Source organism: Poromitra crassiceps (genome assembly GCF_964638095.1).
Source record: "Poromitra crassiceps genome assembly, chromosome: 1".
In the NCBI taxonomy this organism is placed as follows: Eukaryota; Metazoa; Chordata; class Actinopteri; order Beryciformes; family Melamphaidae; genus Poromitra; species Poromitra crassiceps.
In genome coordinates, this window is record NC_139623.1 from 32,888,457 (window position 1) to 32,910,929 (window position 22,473).

Consider the following 22,473-nt stretch of genomic DNA (forward strand, 5'->3'; position numbering starts at 1 on the left):
CATTTGGTTGGCTTTCTGGCAGATACAAGTAGTCAAACAGGAGTGGAGACAAAAGTGATGACCAAAGAACAAATTATTATTCTGTTTGTTTTTTATTGTCTTTGATTATGTGTACAAAAAGCATGCAAAAAAATAGCGTCTTTATATATTGGTACATATTTACATTGTAACAATTGCATTCCATTAAGGGTGTGCCATGCGTTCGTTTTTGTATGAGTATCAGTGAGGTCATTCAGAGAAATGCAACACAAGACGGACATCCAGAAACACCGTTACAACAGGCAGTTTCAACACAGATATCAGGACAGTCACATATGATACGCAGCAGCTGTTGCACCACAGCGCTGTCTCAGACAACCGCCCATGAATTCCACTGCGAGCTCCATTTTTAAAATGGCCCTATTTCTTCATACATGTAGCAATCACAATAAAAAAGTACTTGCCAATGTTGTCATCCGTCGAAAAAGGACATTCGAGTTCTTGAATATGACATAGTTTTCAATACCGAGAGGTTTTTGTCACAACAGAGCCTGTACTTACGGGTTTCCACCTGTAGCCACAGCAGAGAGGGTGTTGTTCCCCTGCTGGGAAGCGGAAGGCCCGACCATTTTCAATTGAAAAGACAGAGACATGATAAAAAACCCTCTGTATTGAAAATACAACATTCAAGAACACGAATAACCCGTTATCGACAGACCACAACATCGTCTGTAAGACAAGTAGCCTACTGTTTTATTGTGATTGCTACATGTACAGTATGAAAAAGTACGGCCATTTTAAATGAAGCCTGCAGTGGAATTTGTGGGCCCTGACTTAACATTATGTACACACTCATTCCTTCCCCCACAGTCCACTTCTACTGCAGAAAAGGACCAAGTGTGTCTTTTGATGAAGACAGTCGTTCCGATCTGATAGTAGTTCCCTGTGAAGTGGACTGCACAGGGTATTGAGCCATATTACTTAACATGGCTGAATACCCTGTGCAATCCACTTCGAAGGGGAACTACTAGCAGATCGGAACACAGCCAGTTTCAGTGCACAAGTACTGCAGTAACAACACTGAATGAATATGGCAACAATGTAACTCGTGTTGGCTGGATGGCATGAAGAGACTCCTATTTAGAGGGCTAATAGGTTTGCTCTTCAGTGGCAGCTTGTGATTATCCCAGTCACAGTGTCTCAAGGAGTTATTGAAGCCCTACTGCCACTTCAAGTGCTCTGAACCCTGCAGTTAAAAATGTGTGTTAAATGAATATGCACAATGAAAATGTAGATAATGATAACGGTATGTAAATATACTTTTGTTACTGCAGCTCTTACATTTTGACACAGACAGGAGAGTATGTTACTGGAAAGTAGGAATATCTGAGTTTCTTTAGAAAAAATTCGCAAAAACCAAGTAGTCATGCTTTGACATACAGAACAATTACAAAGAGTAATGCATAAAGGACAGGAAGGCTGCAAGAACATAGCGATGTAAAAGGTACAGTATATGGTTTTGTACAGGAGAACCAAGCACACAATTTCTTCCTTGATAATATACCATATTTCAGGACGGAGGCGGTACCAGTAGCGTCATAATTGATCACAGGTAGTAAATAGAAAAGTGCAAATACAGTATCATTTAATTTTAAACAGTATTTTAAAGGACAACCAAAATAAAGCTAAAAGAATTGTTGACTTGAGTGCGCTGAGCATGACGGGCTGTACATGTATAACATTGACATTATATTGCACTTCGGACACTGACAAACAAATGTCTGTACACACACAAATATAAAGTTGACACACTTAGATATAGACTCCTTCTCATAAGAACTTTTTTAGGCATTAAATATTTTTCAGCAGATAAAATGCTATTTTATCGAAGGACCTGAATGCCCCATTCCAAGTGTTTTGGTTCAAACAGCCCTTCAATGAAGGTTACCCTGCAAATAGATAACCTTGCGAGGCAGCTGGATTCGCGCAAGATCATGAGATCACGATCACATGACAAATCCATCTTGCCACGCTCCAGTCTATTGGTTTGAATCTGAACCACCAGTGGTTCGCACGAATCAGCGTCCTATGAGGCAGCTATGGGCGGGCTTTGGTGTGATTGACACATGGTTCATCCAATCACCTTCCAGGCATTTTTTTGAAAGAGTCTGCCCTTTGAAACCGTTTCCCGACCACATAACGAGATGGTTATGTGAAAACAAAACATCTGGCAGCTTCAGGTTAGCAAACAGACACGTGAACTAAATTGCACAAAGCTCCTCCTACTTTCACATGCACCATCCCAAGAAGAGAAAAAGAACAAAAATAAAAGCCAAACATTATCAAAATAATAGAAACTCATTTCAAATCGCATATAGTAAAAAAAAAAATTATAATAATCTACAAATCAGAATCACTTGGCACATTTAAGACAATGTTCAAAAGATAGTCACATATCCTAATCAAATGCATTTCTTTCTTTTTTTTTTTACCAAAGCTTTACATTCAGTACCCTGATGATAATTAAGTTGACATTTTACTGTCCACATCATTCATGTTTTTACGCATACCAGGGGGTTCCCACGCCTTTTTAAACATCAAATTTAGGGCTTTTCAAGGACTTTCTAGGCCCAATTCCCTCAAATTCTAGGACCCAACATGGTATAGTTTCATACATGATTTGCAGGGTTTATAGAAGCTCACAGACAACTAAAAAGAGAGGCTTGAATGTGTGAACACCTCTCAACTGTGCTGTTACACATTAATGGAAGAAAAATCAGAAGAACTTCAATTTCTATTGTTGCACAAAATATATAAATTCAAGCACTTGCAATGACACATGTCTATGTCTATTTTCAAAAACTTTCAATGCCTTGATTTATTTTTCTCAAATTCACAACCCTGGCATACACAAGTCACTGCTTCTGCCAACAGAAATCCCGATACGCAAAGGTTTAATATCTGTATGCATTCGGATTCCATTTAGATGCTACAATCCCTCTCGGTCCTGTCCGCTTCAGCTGAGTGTATTCAGCTGCAGTGCACCCTGTATTAGAGAGATACTGAGAGGAAATCTGAAGCATTCCCCATTTCTAATCTGCCACATGGAACCCGTATTGAAGTCAATAGGGAAGTGTTGTTTGCAGCCTGGGTCTATCATCATGATATTAACCCGTACTGAAGCCAATCATGATATTGAAAGTCTCCTTTTCACTGCAGTTAAAAGTGATTTGAGCGCCCTGCCGGCGGACATGCTTTTATTCACAGAGACAATGTGCCCAGACTGGCATCGAGGGGGAGGAAACCATATTTGAGTTTTAGTTATATAAACATTTCTCAGAGGCACAGCTTCTGTGGGGGCAGAAATTATTTTACTGTTTGAGTGGGCAAATTGGAATGGCAAAAAAGTAACTTTGGTCATAATATAAATTAAAACTGTAAATGGCAATGGCTTCTTTTATTCATTTATGAACATGACATTCACATTGGTCAACATGCTAGTTTGAACTCAGAAGATCAACTAGGTTAACTAACCAACCTAGATCAGTGGTTCTCAAAGTGGGGTCCGGGGACCCAGTGGTCCTTGAGGGACTTCCAGGGGGTCCCCAGCAAAAAGGGTAATAATTTAATCTAACTATAATTCCATCCATAAGTAACACAATGACAGAATGTATGACTATTTTGGTCATGGGTTTCATACACTTTCTGTAACAAAACATCTAAAAGCAAAAATCTTATTGGATGGGGGACCCTGGGACAAAATCTTATCAGATGGGGGTCCGTGGTCTAATTTGTGTCAGTTTAGGGGTCCTTGATGTGAAAAAGTTTGAGAATCACTGATCTAGATAACTGGCTAGATACATTTTTTTCCGTTAGTAGCAAGAGCGCTACGTTCAGTCTATGTTACTTAGGCATTTCTACCGAAGTTAAATAAACATCACTATCTTAGAAAAGGTGATACGATAAAACCGTTAAAAGAAGGAGGTCTAAATGTGATTGATTATGAAGCAATGAATGGAATGATAAAACTAAAGTGGTTACAACAATTTTTACAAGATATAGATGGTTTCTGGTTCAATATCCCGGCTAAAATTTTTGAAAAGTGTGGTGGAATAGAGTTTATGTTGAGTTATGATTTCTGTATAACTAAATTACCCATGAAGTTGTCCAAATTTCATCAGCAGGTATTATTATATTGGAAATTGATTTATAAACATAATTTTACTCCACATAATTCACCGATCTGGAATAATTGTTATATTTTATTTAAAAGAAAATCTTTGTGTTACTGTGACTGGGTGGAGAAAGGTATTTGGTCGATTTTGCATTTGATGGATTCAAATGGTAATCTTCTCGAGTATAATACGTTTATTGATCAATACAATGTGAATTGCACAAAAAGACAATACTCGGTGGTTATTAAGGCGATTCCACAAGCAATGGTGAATACGGTTAAAGGGATGTTGCTGTATAATGTTTTCGTTCCACAGCTACCTTCACTGTGTATTGACAGTATCAAATTTAAGGAGAAAAAATGCACAAACAAATTTCTTAGAAGTACTCTTACTTCTGTAATCTTCCCTTTACCAATAAAAAGGAAAAATCTGTTAAAAGATTATCCTGAAGAGATAAGAATTAGAATTAGAACTACCGGTAGATACCTCACTCTCCCCATCCCACCCAAAGCTAAAGACACTCACTTTAAAGTAATGAATGATATTTATCCATATAACGAGTTTCTGAGACAAAGATTTAACCTTGATATGAACAACTGTAGATTTTGTGATTCTGATATTGAGACTGTAGAGCATCTGTTTTTTGTAATTATTCTAGATCTTTTTGGGAACTGTTTCAAAATTGGATATCGGAAAAAGACCCTCAATGGCCCAATTTAGAATATAACGATATTAAATTTGGAGTTATAATGAAAGATAAACAAATTGAAATGATGTACAATAGGTTAATTATTATGGCTAAGCAATTTATTCACCGATGCAGATTTCAAAATGCCAGACCTTTGTTCTTAGTCTTTATGAATGAGATAATTAACTTTAAGAAAGCATTGAAATACGTTAAAACCAAACAAGCATGGAGTGTGTACCAAAACATGCATATCTTGATTCCTGTTTAGAACTCTGACTTATTGTTTTTGTTTTATTTATTTGTTGTTTATTTGATTGTTTGATCCAATTTGGTAAATGCTCAGTCTGAATTTTGGTATACTGTAATGTTTGTTATTGCCAGAATTTGTTTATTGAAAAAAAAAAAATCTACCGAAGTTAAACCACTATGGCTCCACCCATTGTGGCCTCCAGAGCAGCCAGCTCTGCATCCAAGAAATGTTTGTACAACAAACACAGATCTGCGACTAGGAAGAGTGAAGGAACTAGAGAGAGTGGGCAGGAGGAAGTCCCTTTTTCAGAGTCAGTGCACACACAGACACCAGCTGCTTGATATAACACTCAATCTGACAACCAACACAAAGCAGCTTGACAGAGATGCGCCTGAGAAGAAGCGTGAACTGACTTCTAACAGAGAGAGAGAAGGGGAATAGTGACACGTCACAGCAGTATGAAATGTCTTCAGGCCAGTGTTGTAGTCGAGGCGGACTCAGTCACTCAACTACAACACGGGTTGAAGCGCACATTGTGGGGAGCACATCAACATTCAGCTCCTAAAGAAAGCTACTGATGGCACAGATTATGGGAATAGGGAATCATAGGATGGCGAGTGATAGCCAGCCAGACAATAACACTGCTGATACATCAACGCTATGTACAGCATGAAAAAGCCCTGTGTTTTGACTAACTTCAATGAGTACGGGACGATACGGTGTCATTTGCATGCTGTAGTCTGTGATCCTTGTTGGAGAGGAGACTCCTTTTGCATCGGTCATACCAGCTCTCATGGTTTATTTATGATTGTGGTAGGTGCCTGTAGAAAGTCTGATGATGAGGGATACTATTCACCATGCATGTATGGGTCAAAAGATTCACAGTTTGACAGTTACAGTGCACAGCCTCCTCTTCATAGGGGAATGGCCGCAGATAGACATACATGCTCTTGTCATTTACCAGGAACAATCATCTGAAATGTTCATGATCCAGTTGAGTCCCTCTGCTGTCTCTTCAAGCACCGCTAAGTAGGTGAGTGGTTGAGATAAGAGAGACAATATATTGACTTTAGTGCCAAGGACCTTGGGGAATGAAAGATGGGGAGGAGCTTGGGGAATGAAAGAGGGGGAGGGGCTTGGGTTATGAAAGAGGGGGAGGAGCTTGGGAGATGAAAGAGGGGAGGAGTTTGGTGAATGAAAGAAGGGGAGGAGCTTGGGGAATGAAAGAGGGGGAGGAGCTTGAGGAATGAAAGAGGGGGAGGAGCTTGGGGAATGAAAGGGGAGGAGTTTGGGGAATGAAAGTGGGGGAGGGGCTTGGGGAATCAAAGAGGGGGAGGAGCTTGGGGAATGAATGAAAGAGGGGGAGGGGCTTGGGGAATCAATGAAAGAGGGGGAGGGGCTTGGGGAATCAATGAACGAGGGGGGGCCTGGGTTAAGAAAGCTAATCTGAGGCAGGAATTTGACAGGGAGACAAAGGACTAAGGCTGGAGGTACAGGTTTGAATGCCAACACAAGCAACATATCGGATTATAGTCTTGGAAAGCTTGAGTCCACTGGATAGAAGGGCAAGCTTGTATCATGGACTTTGAAGGGAATGTAGTAGAGCTCGAGTGCAGAGCGTACAGGGGCTGACGCAAAGGGAAGTAAAGGGGGAAGGGTAGAAAGGCAGAAAAGGGGGAAGGGGTTTAAGATGAAGCGAGGCTGACTGGAGCGTCTTAAACACTCAAGAGGGCTCGTCTTCATGTAGGTCCTCCAGCTCTCCTTCCCTGGGTCCCTCTCCACTGCTGCCCTTCCTGAAAGAGCCAAGAAGAGAGAGGGGGGTTACTTATACAACAACAGGGCAACCAGAGATGTCCTTTCCCCCCCTTTTTCTCAATCCCTTACGTTGATGATGGCAATAAAAACCACAATAAGCTATATCCCATTAACATGAAATGACAGCAACAACGAGATGACAGATCTCAGAGATGACCGTTGGGGAAAGGTTGTTCCATCACTTCTTATGAGGGGGATGAAGAAGAAGTGAGGAGGACAGATGATGATGGGCGCACACTCGCACAGGCTGCTATATGTTTGACAGACAGCGTGCTGGACTGTATTGCACAAAGTGTTACCTTAGTGAAGGGTGTAGTTTTAAAGAGGGCCGGAAGGGCCACGAGTCCCTGTAGCAAAGTGGGAGAAAAAAATGGACACGTCATAGGTGAGAGGGCACAGGTCACCTAAGGTCAGGGAAATGGTGTTTGGAGAAGATGTGGGATTTAATAGAGTGCAACTTAAAGGTGCAATGTGTAGCGTTTTTTAAAGATCAATATATCATTGTGAAAATTAATTGTGATGCCTTGGTACAATTACTGTAAACAAATGAGACTATGGTCAAGCCGATTGGTAACTTAGCCTCTATCTCGTGCCATGTGGTATTGGTAGTGTTACTCAAACATGTTGATGGATAAACATGTTAGAAGTGATTTTTCCAAAATCTACCATTCACTCGTACCACCATCTGCATTTGTGAGGAAAAACTGCAAGCTTTTTTATATTTAGCTCCATTGGAAGAACATGCCATACATTGCCATAAAGCAACACGTTTTCTGGTCAAATCCAATGTCTCAAAAATGAAAGTCTCAAAATCAATGTGGCAATGATTTATTGATGTTAAAGTGCTACACATAGCAGCTATAAATTATTAGCTCAGGGCTTTCTTTGATGATGGGTCCACCAATCAAAGAGGTTTATGCTTTTCATGATGTGATGAAGGTCAAGAATCAGGAGCAGTAAGCTGGTGATCCTGAGACGGTGTCTATTATGGACTGCACATGCATTCACCACTTCATGTTAGTCACTCATGGTCGTGAGTCTAAGCTGTTGGGCAGGTGCTTTCATAACCCAGCAGGGGGCAGTAGTGTTACAAACTCCATATAAAACCTCTCTGGACACCTTCACCTCAGATAGTAGTCCCATCCACAGCATTCTCAAAGCCTGGAGTTGAGAGTGTAATGGGAGAAAACTAGGGCTGGATCGAGTTCAAATCATCTAATAAAACCTACACAATGGGGGATTACAGTCTGTGGTTGGCATTACAGAGTTACAATAAAGTCTGGTTGACACTCATAATACAGATTACCGTGCCAAGGTTATCCAAGGTGAGAATACACTAGCCACTGCAGGAAACAGCTATAGATGCTCCAATTTGCTAAGATCCACTTTTTCTCAGATGATGCTTTCAACTCATGCAACAGAAAATCCAAAGTCAGCCTTAAGGGGCTTTGGTGGATTGGTTTAATTTACTGTCGGTGTGAAGCACCGACAGGGGCACGGTGGCACGGTGGTAGAGCTGTCGCCTCACAGTCAGAAGGTCCTGAGTTCGATTCTCGCCTGGGACACTGTGGGCGCTGTGGTTGTCTTCCCCCCCATATCTTCAGTGCCTACTGCCCAGGTGGGGTATCTCGTCGTAAGGGCCTTTCTCTCTGTGTGGAGTTTGCATGTTCTCCCCGTGCTCCCCCAGGGGGTTCCTCCGTATATAACCCCCCCACTAAAAACATGCAGAAGATCAGATCGTCATCGTCATCCGACCAGTGACGACAACATCCGAAGTTGGTCCCCGGGCGCTGTACGAGAAAGCGACCACTGCTCCTGGCCTGCCCCCCGGAGGAAAAGGACATGCCTGGATGGGTTAAATGCAGAGGACACTTTTCACCGGCCACCGTCAGCATGAGTGTGTTGTGGCCGCATGCATGTGTTGTGGTGTTCGTGTGACAATAAAAGACGGGCTTGTCCCGTTACGAGAGTTTTAAAGCCCGATCCCCTTGAAAGCTGAAAGCAACACACAAAGAAACACTTATAAAAGCGCCACTGCATCCAATGAAGAGATGAAGTATGGTGCTATGGCAACAGAAACTGGCAGAAGTGGCTGGAGAAACGGGTGCTAGTTAACCTGGTATCAGAGACAGAGGAGAGTAGTGCCAACTACCATCAGTGGCAGAATCACAAGTCACCATGTGATTGGGTGTCTGTGCTTCTTGTCTACATGCAGGTGGGCAAGGGGTTTGGGCATTGGATGATTGACAGTTGATGGATTAGTGTGTGCTTACATGAGCAGGTTGCCAGGTGCGGACATGGACCTCTCCTCTCTCCTGCTTGGACACTCAAAGGGGTTACTGAAGGAGCGCTTCCTCAACATGGCCTTCACCAGGATCTGAAACATTCACACGCATGAGAATGATGAAATGCACGCAAGATTAAGTTCCCTTTTTTATTCTGTGCTGGCTTTGCAGAACAAACGGTAAGGTCAGACTGTACTAAATGTGGACTCACACACAAGCTTGCGCACGCACGCACGCACGCACACACACACACACACACACACACACACACACACACACACACACACACACACACACACACACACACACACACACACACACACACACACACACACACACACACACACACACACACACACACACACACACACACACGGTTAGCGGTACAAAGAAAAATCGATAAAACCCCCCAGAAATAATTTCATTTATAAATGACCCAAAGACAGCATGACATGACGATATATTGCCTATGGTCAAGTTCCACACATCGCATCGCTCCCTCCGCTCCTCCACCTGTCCAGATCGCCTCGCCCCTCCACCGCTACGTGGGCTCAAAAGTCGCTCGTCCCGATCGCGACTCTTCTCATTCCTGGCGCCACAATGGTGGAATGAGCTCCCCCCTTCGGTCAGAACGGCCGAATCGCTGCCAATCTTTCGGCGAAGACTAAAAACTCGCCTTTTCAAGCTCCACCTGGGCCCATCTTGAACTAACATCTTTTAACTAAAAAATAAAAATAAAAATCCTTCCTTCTCAAACTTACTAATGCTACATGTTACTTATTCCTTCTCAAACTACTTCCTACATGGTGCTACTCTAGTCTATCAAAATATCTTAGCTGTCATTAATTGTGTTGCATAGTTGTTTTCTGTACTGTTGACAAAATGTGATAATGTAAGTCGCTTTGGACAAAAGCGTCTGCTAAATGACGTAATGTAATGTAATGTATATATTACAACTTCGCCGGCCATAGATTGCGCAAGATACAGCGAAGTAATTTGATCCATCTTCAGTAATGTCACTCATGTCTGTTATGTGACCTAGTCAGAGCCCACTGTCTGCCTGGCATTTGAATAAGGGCTCGGTATTGGAAACTACGCAATATTTTGGAATACTGATTATGCGAAACTTCAGATAAGAACATAGTGCGGGAGGTAGGTACTGTTTTATTGTGATTACTAACATGTATGTATGTGTGTATGTATGTATGTATGTATGTATGTACTATGTATGTAGTGTATGTTGTACGGCCGGTTTAGTGGAGCCTGCAACTCCCTATCGGGGAGCTCTTTCGAGACTCAAAATGAAGAATGAATGAGTCTCACGTCGAGGCTTCGGCGACTTATGGTTTAAACATACAAGTTGAGACTTTTTATGGAAATATGAACATTTTATGAATACTTGTAAGCATGTCTCTAATTCGGCATACACATACTCAAATAAGAAGCACACATTCCAAATATATCCAAATGTTTCGCCAGTGTTTTTTTTTTTTTTACATTCACGAAGTCCTTCTTGGGAGATAATATGTAGGCTGAATTGGAGAGTGGCGTCTAACGATTCGTAAGGTTTGTAAATTATGTTCTGGTGGTATTCAATTTACTGTTAGACAGGGCCACATTTAGTTGCCAGATGAATGGAGTTTGGTGTGGCTGCTACTAGCCTAGCCGCAATTGTCATACTGGCCCACAATGCAATCGCTCCTCACCCGTGCTTATGTCACACGCCACCAGCCCGCCCTATATATTATTATTATTATTAGCCGAAATGTCGTCTGGACCTAAAACCCCTACGTCGATCAACTCCGTTCTTGAGTCAATCAGACTATAAAAAATGAGCGGCACACGGAAGCACAAGTCTTGGCGCGGACATATCCGCGCAACACTGGAAACCCCCGAAATATCGGCTGTTTGTCCCAGAGTCCGACTAGAGTCAGATTAGTCATCAGACAGATTGTTTCAGTTGGTGCATTTGAGCAAATAGCTATCGGGATGTACCGTAAGCAGGTGCAAATAATATCTGTAACTACTGTAGTTACACTAGTATTTACTATGTAAGGAAAACACACCTTCCCCGTATGGTGTGCGTCAAAACAGTCCCCCCTATTATTTTCTATGTACAACCCCCCCACACCGGCAGTAGGTTTTGGCTTTAAGTGTTCCTTACCACTGCAGAGAGGCTGGGAACAAATTTGACTGAGTTCTGGATGTCCTCCTCTGTCACCTCCACCACAGAGCAATGCTCCTCTTCTAGAGGCAAGGGGTCAGTTCCTCCCTGGGTCACCCACAGATCCATCTACATGCACGCACGCACGCACGCCCATACACACACACACACACACGTGCACGCGCACACACACGCGCGCGCGCGCGCACACATACGTACGCACGCACACACACAATTACAGAACCCGGAGGTTAAGGTGTGCTTAGTTTTTGTGGTACAGGACCATTTAACACTACCCTAAAATGAAGGCCCAAAAGCTCAAACTACTCTATAATCCACAAAGTCAGCGGAGCAGCTTGTGACTGAACATCCTGGTATGAGGCTGGGTTCTCAAGTTATCCTGAGTCCCCGCCCCATGTGTTTACAGCCTACTGCGTCCTCTCCTGTCCTCCTTTTAAATAACTTACCCTCGATGGCGATGGGCTGACTTGGATCAACTGTAAATCAATCCATATTTGGCCCAGGACCCTGCACTCTCGACGCCAAAAAGCAAACAATCCAGGGTTTTCCGGGTCTGCCTCCAACTCCCAACATTTCATCAAAAGTTAATATTGAAAACGGCATCGATAATAAATCCAAAACAATGTCCTCTTCACTAACGGTAACGTTGCTCGTCGTTCCTGCTGTCATCGTGAAGTAAACAAACAGGGCAGGCTGGCTAGTTTATTAGCTGTGTGATTCATCTCGTGGCTTACAGGGCGGGCCTCCCTGCACAGCGGGTGGAACCCCATCAGAATTTTGTGCCTGCAGGTGCTGGGAAGAAAATGCAGCTCTCTGCTGCTGTGTGATTGATTAGTCCACTGTAATTTCAGTCATAATTCAATGAGAGAGTATTTAAAATGACAGTAATATTATTGACCAATCATATCTTCCCTCTACATGGGTGGGCTTTGTCATCGCTAACTTTGTGACAGCTGACAAAACGGCCTGTCAAATGATGAATTAATAAAATGAAATTAGAATGGTAAATGGTAAAATGGTAAATGACAGAATACATATATATATATATATATATATATATATATATATATATATATATATATATATATATTCCGAAAAACATTTAATAAAAAATAAAATAAAAATAAAAAGTCTATGGTAAGATGATAACTCACTGACTGAATGACCCTGCCCCTGTAATACCGACTCAGTTTTAGCCCGCTCCTCCATAGGGACAGACAAGGGACATACTCAAGTCTAATGAACCCCACTGTGAGAACCATACTCAAGTCTAATGAACCCCACTGTGAGAACCATACTCAAGTCTAATGAACCCCGCTGTGAGAACCATACTCAAGTCTAATGAACCCCACTGTGAGAACCATACTCAAGTCTAATGAACCCCGCTGTGAGAACCATACTCAAGTCTAATGAACCCCACTGTGAGAACCATACTCAAGTCTAATGAACCCCACTGTGAGAACCATACTCAAGTCTAATGAACCCCGCTGTGAGAACCATACTCAAGTCTAATGAACCCCGCTGTGAGAACCATACTCAAGTCTAATGAACCCCACTGTGAGAACCATACTCAAGTCTAATGAACCCCACTGTGAGAACCATACTCAAGTCTAATGAACCCCACTGTGAGAACCATACTCAAGTCTAATGAACCCCACTGTGAGAACCATACCCAAGTCTAATGAACCCCACTGTGAGAACCATACTCAAGTCTAATGAACCCCGCTGTGAGAACCATACTCAAGTCTAATGAACCCCGCTGTGAGAACCATACTCAAGTCTAATGAACCCCACTGTGAGAACCATACTCAAGTCTAATGAACCCCACTGTGAGAACCATACTCAAGTCTAATGAACCCCACTGTGAGAACCATACTCAAGTCTAATGAACCCCACTGTGAGAACCATACTCAAGTCTAATGAACCCCACTGTGAGAACCATACTCAAGTCTAATGAACCCCACTGTGAGAACCATACTCAAGTCTAATGAACCCCACTGTGAGAACCATACTCAAGTCTAATGAACCCCACTGTGAGAACCATACTCAAGTCTAATGAACCCCGCTGTGAGAACCATACTCAAGTCTAATGAACCCCGCTGTGAGAACCATACTCAAGTCTAATGAACCCCACTGTGAGAACCATACTCAAGTCTAATGAACCCCACTGTGAGAACCATACTCAAGTCTAATGAACCCCGCTGTGAGAACCATACTCAAGTCTAATGAACCCCACTGTGAGAACCATACTCAAGTCTAATGAACCCCGCTGTGAGAACCATACTCAAGTCTAATGAACCCCACTGTGAGAACCATACTCAAGTCTAATGAACCCCACTGTGAGAACCATACTCAGTCTAATGAACCCCACTGTGAGAACCATACTCAGTCTAATGAACCCCACTGTGAGAACCATACTCAAGTCTAATGAACCCCGCTGTGAGAACCATACTCAAGTCTAATGAACCCCACTGTGAGAACCATACTCAAGTCTAATGAACCCCACTGTGAGAACCATACTCAAGTCTAATGAACCCCGCTGTGAGAACCATACTCAAGTCTAATGAACCCCACTGTGAGAACCATACTCAAGTCTAATGAACCCCGCTGTGAGAACCATACTCAAGTCTAATGAACCCCGCTGTGAGAACCATACTCAAGTCTAATGAACCCCACTGTGAGAACCATACTCAAGTCTAATGAACCCCACTGTGAGAACCATACTCAAGTCTAATGAACCCCACTGTGAGAACCATACCCAAGTCTAATGAACCCCACTGTGAGAACCATACTCAAGTCTAATGAACCCCGCTGTGAGAACCATACTCAAGTCTAATGAACCCCGCTGTGAGAACCATACTCAAGTCTAATGAACCCCACTGTGAGAACCATACTCAAGTCTAATGAACCCCACTGTGAGAACCATACTCAAGTCTAATGAACCCCACTGTGAGAACCATACTCAAGTCTAATGAACCCCACTGTGAGAACCATACTCAAGTCTAATGAACCCCACTGTGAGAACCATACTCAAGTCTAATGAACCCCACTGTGAGAACCATACTCAAGTCTAATGAACCCCACTGTGAGAACCATACTCAAGTCTAATGAACCCCACTGTGAGAACCATACTCAAGTCTAATGAACCCCGCTGTGAGAACCATACTCAAGTCTAATGAACCCCGCTGTGAGAACCATACTCAAGTCTAATGAACCCCACTGTGAGAACCATACTCAAGTCTAATGAACCCCACTGTGAGAACCATACTCAAGTCTAATGAACCCCGCTGTGAGAACCATACTCAAGTCTAATGAACCCCACTGTGAGAACCATACTCAAGTCTAATGAACCCCGCTGTGAGAACCATACTCAAGTCTAATGAACCCCACTGTGAGAACCATACTCAAGTCTAATGAACCCCACTGTGAGAACCATACTCAGTCTAATGAACCCCACTGTGAGAACCATACTCAGTCTAATGAACCCCACTGTGAGAACCATACTCAAGTCTAATGAACCCCGCTGTGAGAACCATACTCAAGTCTAATGAACCCCACTGTGAGAACCATACTCAAGTCTAATGAACCCCACTGTGAGAACCATACTCAAGTCTAATGAACCCCGCTGTGAGAACCATACTCAAGTCTAATGAACCCCACTGTGAGAACCATACTCAAGTCTAATGAACCCCGCTGTGAGAACCATACTCAAGTCTAATGAACCCCGCTGTGAGAACCATACTCAAGTCTAATGAACCCCACTGTGAGAACCATACTCAAGTCTAATGAACCCCACTGTGAGAACCATACTCAAGTCTAATGAACCCCACTGTGAGAACCATACTCAAGTCTAATGAACCCCACTGTGAGAACCATACTCAAGTCTAATGAACCCCGCTGTGAGAACCATACTCAGATCTAATGAACCCCACTGTGAGAACCATACTCAAGTCTAATGAACCCCACTGTGAGAACCATACTCAAGTCTAATGAACCCCACTGTGAGAACCATACTCAAGTCTAATGAACCCCGCTGTGAGAACCATACTCAAGTCTAATGAACCCCACTGTGAGAACCATACTCAAGTCTAATGAACCCCACTGTGAGAACCATACTCAGTCTAATGAACCCCACTGTGAGAACCATACTCAAGTCTAATGAACCCCACTGTGAGAACCATACTCAAGTCTAATGAAACCCACTGTGAGAACCATACTCAAGTCTAATGAACCCCACTGTGAGAACCATACTCAAGTCTAATGAACCCCACTGTGAGAACTCAAGTCAGCACCTGCGCATTGGACAAATAATGGGCTCTCCAAGGCAAAAAATCACTGGAGAAAAAGGACAAACCCATTGCAAATGGTCATGAACTATGAAATCCTCCTGGTATATTCATGAAGTTAACAGTTTGTTGTATGTTCAATACAACAAACTGTTAACTTCAACAACAGACTCGAACCCCACGGTCTTATCTCGACCTGCTCTGCTCCTTACCTTGATCTCAGGGATGGTGATCCTGCTGTCTGGGTTCTTATCCAGCATCCACAAGATCAGAGTCCTCAGCCCCTCACTGATCTTTGGTCTGCAAGAAGGTCAAGACACTGTTACAGAGACACATTGGCCAATTGATCACGTAACTGATACATGTGAAAAGGCTAGTCAGAGACTGTTTTTAATTAACTGATACATGTAAAAAGGCTCGTCAGAGACTGTTTTTAATTAGGAAATTGAAGGTGTTTGGGGTCAGTCTTGACCTTTTGGAAAAGGTGTATCTCATCATGGTAGAGAGCATCCTTGATTTTAATATCTCTGTCTGGCATGGGCACCTGACTTTAGCAAATAGAAACAAACTAAACAGGATTGTCATGACAGCAGGGAAGATAGTTGGCTGCCAACAAAAGCCATTAGATAACCAGCACAGCTACACACAGAAAAACCCTGTTAATCATCAGTGATGATGAGGGTTCTTTTATCCAAAAAGCAATCAATGTAATGAGCAAACTACAGTCAACACAAATATGGGAGTGTAGGCTGTAAACATGGGTATGAATGCACTATTGATGTGCTGTGGTGTTGATGTTTCGTTTCTATTCTATTCAGCCATTAAGTGATGAGAAAATAGACACCAAACTCCTCCATGTGCCAGGTTGGTCATGGGCCAAGGACGAATTGATTAACTTTCCATGCCCAGTAGCCAAAAGGGAGGCATGGTAATGGGCGTGGCCAATCACAAAAAGGGGCCTAACTTCCAGACGGATTGACGTAACACCATGAAAGTTTGTAGAAAGGTTGGCGGAGGTATGACCTCTACAGAGTGAGGTATGCACTCTACAGAGTGAGGTATGACCTCTACAGAGTGAGGTATGCACTGAGGTATGCACTCTACAGAGTGAGGTATGCACTGAGGTATGACCTCTACAGAGTGAGGTATGCACTGAGGTATGCACTCTACAGAGTGAGGTATGCACTGAGGTATGACCTCTACAGAGTGAGGTATGCACTGAGGTATGCACTCTACAGAGTGAGGTATGCACTGAGGTATACACTCTACAGAGTGAGGTATGCACTGAGGTATGCACTCTACAGAGTGAGGTATGCACTGAGGTATGCACTCTACAGAGTGCCATCAAGTTTTTATTGTATAGAGAGCCGCAGGAATGAGTCCGCAAAACATAGATGCCAACACTTCCGGGTTCTTCACCGTTTCTGCCTATGGGATTTTTGAATGGGTTTTTGGCGCGATGCTTCAAATGAGGTCTGTGGTTAACGCAAGCTTATTCAAACGCGAACCAGTGTTCAGCAGGATAATCTTCACACATGAGGACCACTTTCATGAGTTTTGAAGCTTTTACGTGCCGTTAAAAGGGCGGCTAGCTAGCAAACGGCTAAATGAGACTACACTGTTGAGTGGACAGGGATATTATACGTCAATAACGTCATCACTTCAAAGGACGAACACGGAAATTATCTTTCCCTCACCTGGTTCAGCCCGGGTTATCAGTGCACAGCAGCGCACACATCAACAACACTCCAGGTTGAATTTGGCTGTGGTGACGTGACGTGGAAGCCTATGCGACACTGTGTGTAGTTCTGGAATAGCTTAGCATGAGCTTTTTACTTCTAGGGCTCGCATTTACGCTTCAAAATTCATGAAAGTGGTCCTCATGTGTGAAGATTATCTCGCTGAACACAGGTTCACGTTTGAATAAGCTTGCGTTGCCCACAGACCTGATTTGAAGCATCGCGCCAAAAACCCATTCAAAAATCCCATAGGCAGAAACAGTGAAGAACCCGAAAGTCCGGGACTTTCGCGTTCCGACTACAAAAATACGTCATCCCTGTGGTACTCTATTGCTTGTAGATTCATACATTAAAAAAGTGAAATATAGCTGATATTGCCAGGTTTGTTTTTGGAGTTATTTAAAACTATGCACTCGATTCCTAGGCTCGCCCGCTGTGTGGCCTCGCCCGCCCTGCAACTCGCCCAGCTGGCCCTGCAGCTCGCATACGCAGCTCGGCCGCTACGTGGCCTCGCCCTGGCTACTCCTTGATGGCATACTTCAGGGATGCTGGATCACGCGTCCTGGAGCTGGCAACATACAGCTGTCCATGGCCTGTGCAGTGATTTTGCGTTGTACACAGTCTCCCATGGATACAGTCGGTCTGTGTACAAAACGTTACTTCCGGTAACGTTGTGTCAATAGGGCGTGGGGGAATGGGGAAAACCAATAATATATCTCAATGACCTGACTCACCAGCGGAAGGTGCTGCAGCTGTATACTACATGATTGGGGATTCAAAAGTAGGTACGGAGAAGTCTGTTCAGATATGCATTCACTGCAGGGGTTGAATCCCTGATCCTGTCTGCCTGGGCTGGGCTACCAGCTAAATGCTAACTCTGCTGCCTGGTAAGAATGTGAGGATTTCCTTGACCCATTGAACACGTGTCTATGACGAGACACCGCCTGAATGTATCGCTCACCATGTAAACTTCCTATAGAAACAGGGAAAGCAGTGGCTGGTAAATGAAAACAGGATGTTATTTTTGTATCATAGTCTGTATTTGACCAGTGTCCTACACAAAACTGCCAGACGTAAGTGCATTACATTTAAGATGAATTATTTATCTTAACAGCTGCTACATGTTCTCATTTTCAGATAACAGTATTAACCTACTATCACGCAACATACAGTAGCATGCTGAAGTATGGAGCACTGGAGTGATCTACCGGGGACTTATGCATGTTTTTGGTGTCTATGTCCTCATCACTTAAAGGATGGGTTTTCCGTGGGGAATATGAATATATATTAAATCTCACGCCCCTAAGGTTTTCGAATCCGTTGAAATTTTTGAAATTGGTGGTTTACTCACAGAGATATCAACCGAAATCCACTCTGTGTGTGGGGGGGGGGGGGGGGTGGGGGGGAGGTGCGGGTGCGGGGACTCTAATTACTACATTTCCCACAATGCACTGGGCTCGCGTGGCCTTCGTTTTCATGCCCACCCCTCAGGCATTTGGCTGATATCAAACTCCAGTAGGTGGCGGTAATGCACATATATGTTTGCCAACCGCCATAAAACTCAAAGAAGAAGAAGAAGAAGGCTTCGACAATAAAAGATACAAAGAAGAAGAAATAAATCGAAAATAAAATTGCCTCCAAATTGCACCAAATGTAAATGGTAGTATATATGTCGGGAGATGTCTTCATAATTTTTTTTTCATGCATTTTAAGGCATTTTCGTAGGAGTTACGAAAGAGATTTAATATATATTCATATTCCCCACGGAAAACCCATCCTTTAAAGGGTAAGTTGACACATAAAACGCAAACTCTCCCAAAGCCTAATGTATTCAAGATAGCTGTGGAGGGCAGCACGCCCTTTAACACATTCACTGCCAGCCGTTTTTCAAAACTGTAGTTAGCTTCTGCCAGAGGGTTTTTTTGAGGATTCTGGCTCATCTTTCAAGAGCCGAGGATTCGTTTCTGTTAGGATTTTGTGAACACACAATATCTCAAAAGAACTAATAGAATGTGTGCTTTCTCTGTCTAAAAGAGTTAGTTTGTAGAGTTAGTAGTTATGTAAGCATTAGCAGTTGAATACAGCATGGTTTCAGCGTCTGAAAATTTATTCAGAGATAAACGGCTTTTTGTGAAATTCGATAGAACAGTCACTTTAACCATTCATTTTTGGCATCAGTAAGACGTCAGACATCTAAACAATAGTTTTGAACAGCAATTTCCTCCATAACAGCAGGAAACACCCCTCCCCTCCGTGTGTGTTCTTCTTGGCTGCAGCGGGCGTGTCACAAGCTCGTTGCTGCTGCTGCTGTAACCTCGCGTCACCAGGCTCACTGCTTTGCTGCTGCTGTGCCTGTCTGCTGGCGGCCGCTTGGCAAGTCTGGATGGATGGGCTCGCTCGTTTCTTGGGGTTCTGAGAGCTTTGATGAAGCTTTTGCGATTCTGGTCTTATTTATGCTGCGTGTTTCAAAGTGTGTTCCACCCGTAATCTATTATGCAAATTTGCAAAACCCCACCGCCAGCTCCCAAGCGCGAAAGCGTTTTCGCCAATCCATTTTCATGAGAATGGCTTCCTCACACTGCTTTTTGCTTGCCTTCCTCTAGAATGGAGAGCACTGTCGCCACTTAGTGGGTCGGTGGAATGGGTTGTACACGTTCGGTAGCTCCAATATTTTTATAGGAGACGTGGGGGGCATTGATCCACGTAGCACCGTCAAATTTTTTTTTTTTTTTTTTTTGACGTCTCAACTCGTCATTGGCAGTCAACCGTTGGAATTTTTTTGACGAGTCAACTCGCCATTGGCAGTGAACGTGTTAAGATAAGGCAAGTGAAGATCATAAGGGATCTGAGACAGTGAGCTAAAGTGATATCTACAGTACTGGAAGTCACAGCAGTGATGTGGCAGTAATCATTAGTATCATAATGAAGTAGAGAAAGCTCAGCCATTGGTCACAGTGTTAGCAGGACCTTATATGCACTATAAAGAGGTGCTTCCTCACTGACCCTATGCTGACAGCAGCGGTTGGGGAGGTCAAAGGTCAAGGAGCCGCTAATTGACATTGATTTGTTCTGTGTGGAGATGATTCCATTAGGTGCTGTGATATTCTGTTAGAGAGGAGGGTGAACTGGCTTTCCACACAGCGACCGAGTGTCTTGAGAAGACGCTTCTCATTAGCCATATGACACGCTGTCTTAACACGTACTCCAGCCGCCACTCTTCGCTCCTTCACATCTGCTGTATTTGTACATGATCACTTCATTCCCCTCAGTCTCTCTGTATCCCCCACCAACACCACCATCTCTGCCTAGCTGCCTATTTTCTCTTTCCGTCTCCTCTGTGTTCCTCACCCCAGAAGACCTCTGTGCTTTTCTTTCACCTGCTAGGGGGAAGGGAGAGCAGGAGAAGCCTCCAGGCTCCTGACGACGCTCCACTTTGCTTTATTCAAGGCTGGATCATGTGCGATTGAAATTCACCGATTGAATTGTACCGTGTGCAATTAGCTTTCGCATGTCTGTGACTGTAAGTGAAGGAGAGATATGAGAATGGGGTTCACCGCTGTGATGGTAATAACATGTAACAATGTAACGTGAATTACATAATGTAACAGAGTGGAGTTGGCTGAAACATTGCTGCCATCTCTTTCAATCAAATGAGGAGTGGAGGAGAGGGGTGGACTTACGATTCCGGGAATTCCACACACTTGCTCCTTATCTTGTTGTGCAAAGCCAGGATGTACTCGTCAATAAACGGGCACTGCAAGGTGAAGAGAGGAGAGGGAGTGAAAAAAAAGAAAAAAGAAAAAAGGATTGGACACTAAATCGTTGCTGTGCCAGAGAAAAATTGTATCCCTAGAGACAGCCAGGACAAAAACAACTGCAGTACACTGATTGGCAGCAGCGTCTAGCCTTATGACTGATGCTACTCGGCGGTTGCTGTATTGAACATAAAACAATAATAAAAAATGCGGGGGGAGGGGGAGTGCTAGTCTTCTAGTGTTCCTATTGATCAATGATCAATGATCAATGATCATTTGCACACAACAGGTGCTGCTGACAAGCACAAGGTTCTACGAAGCCTACGTCTATTCCAGCCTCTCTCCTGCTGCTGTGGGCCAGCTGGTCTCACAGGTGATAGCCAGAGAGAAGACATAGAGACTTGCCTTCCCAAAGACCAAGCAGTAGAGAGTCACTCCCATGGCCCACACGTCCAGTGCCTGGAAGAAAGTGCCAACAATGAGGTTAAATAAGAAATAAGGCAGACAACAAATTGAGGAGCAGGCCGAAGCTGCCGTGTGCACACAAATCAATGCAGAGTGCCTGCCAAGCTCACTTTTGCAGGGAATTCTCCAGTCTAGTCCCCTCAGAGGTGGATTTGCACTCAGATAGAATAGAGACACATTAGACTGTGGCTGCAGCTATCCATCATTGTGTCTTCCACCCAGCCTCTTTCCCTTCCTGAGTAGCAGGCTGCCAGCTTGCCCAGCACTCTGCTTCTATTGCTTGATGGATATGGACTGATAAAACTGAACATGGTCAATCTTTTATCAGTGTGTGACCAACCTGTTCTACGGCCATAATACTACTAGGTTTCCAAGAGACAGTTTTTCAGCTACTGTACTAAAAAGTGAAATGACATATAAGAGTGTTCCGAAATTAAATATTTCAGTGTTAAACCTTTTGCATTTGGAGACAGTGTGCGGGAGTTATTTTCTTTTGATTCAGTCAGGTTTTCCCTCCTCCGACGCACCTGTCATTTTTAGGTGTGCAGAAGCTTTGCTCCTTCAAGTGTGAAATTATACCAAAATCACAAAATCTGGTGCATAATGAGGGTCAAACAAATCCAAATCAGCAATAGCATGAGACACATCAGAAAGAAACTGGCTCTCTGACTGGAAAAGCTTGAGGGAACGGCGGGCTGAGGCACTTGAGGCTCTTAGATCCTGATGGCTTTTTGTCTGCAATCAATCTTCTATTCTGGCCCTCTTTTCTGGACATGTAGGGCCCTTCCATGACCAAATCAAATCAATATGCCACTGGTGATTACCACTGAAAGCTGCTTCAGAATCACTTG

The 22,473-nt window shown here is 43.4% G+C and overlaps 1 protein-coding gene across 1 annotated transcript in view; it reads right to left on the reverse strand.

Annotated features, from left to right (window-relative positions):
• Window positions 1-6,815: 6,815 nt before the first annotated feature.
• The window catches only part of camkk1a (calcium/calmodulin-dependent protein kinase kinase 1, alpha a), a gene marked incomplete at both ends in the record, with an annotated part of 83,052 nt that continues 67,394 nt past the window's right edge, over window positions 6,816-22,473 (reverse strand). Inside the window, 7 exons of the mRNA XM_083637765.1 lie at window positions 6,816-6,885; window positions 7,207-7,254; window positions 9,181-9,284; window positions 11,357-11,485; window positions 15,876-15,963; window positions 21,083-21,156; window positions 21,563-21,616. Of these exons, the coding sequence (XP_083493891.1) occupies window positions 6,816-6,885; window positions 7,207-7,254; window positions 9,181-9,284; window positions 11,357-11,485; window positions 15,876-15,963; window positions 21,083-21,156; window positions 21,563-21,616 (567 nt within the window). The remainder of the gene's footprint in view (window positions 6,886-7,206; window positions 7,255-9,180; window positions 9,285-11,356; window positions 11,486-15,875; window positions 15,964-21,082; window positions 21,157-21,562; window positions 21,617-22,473) is intronic.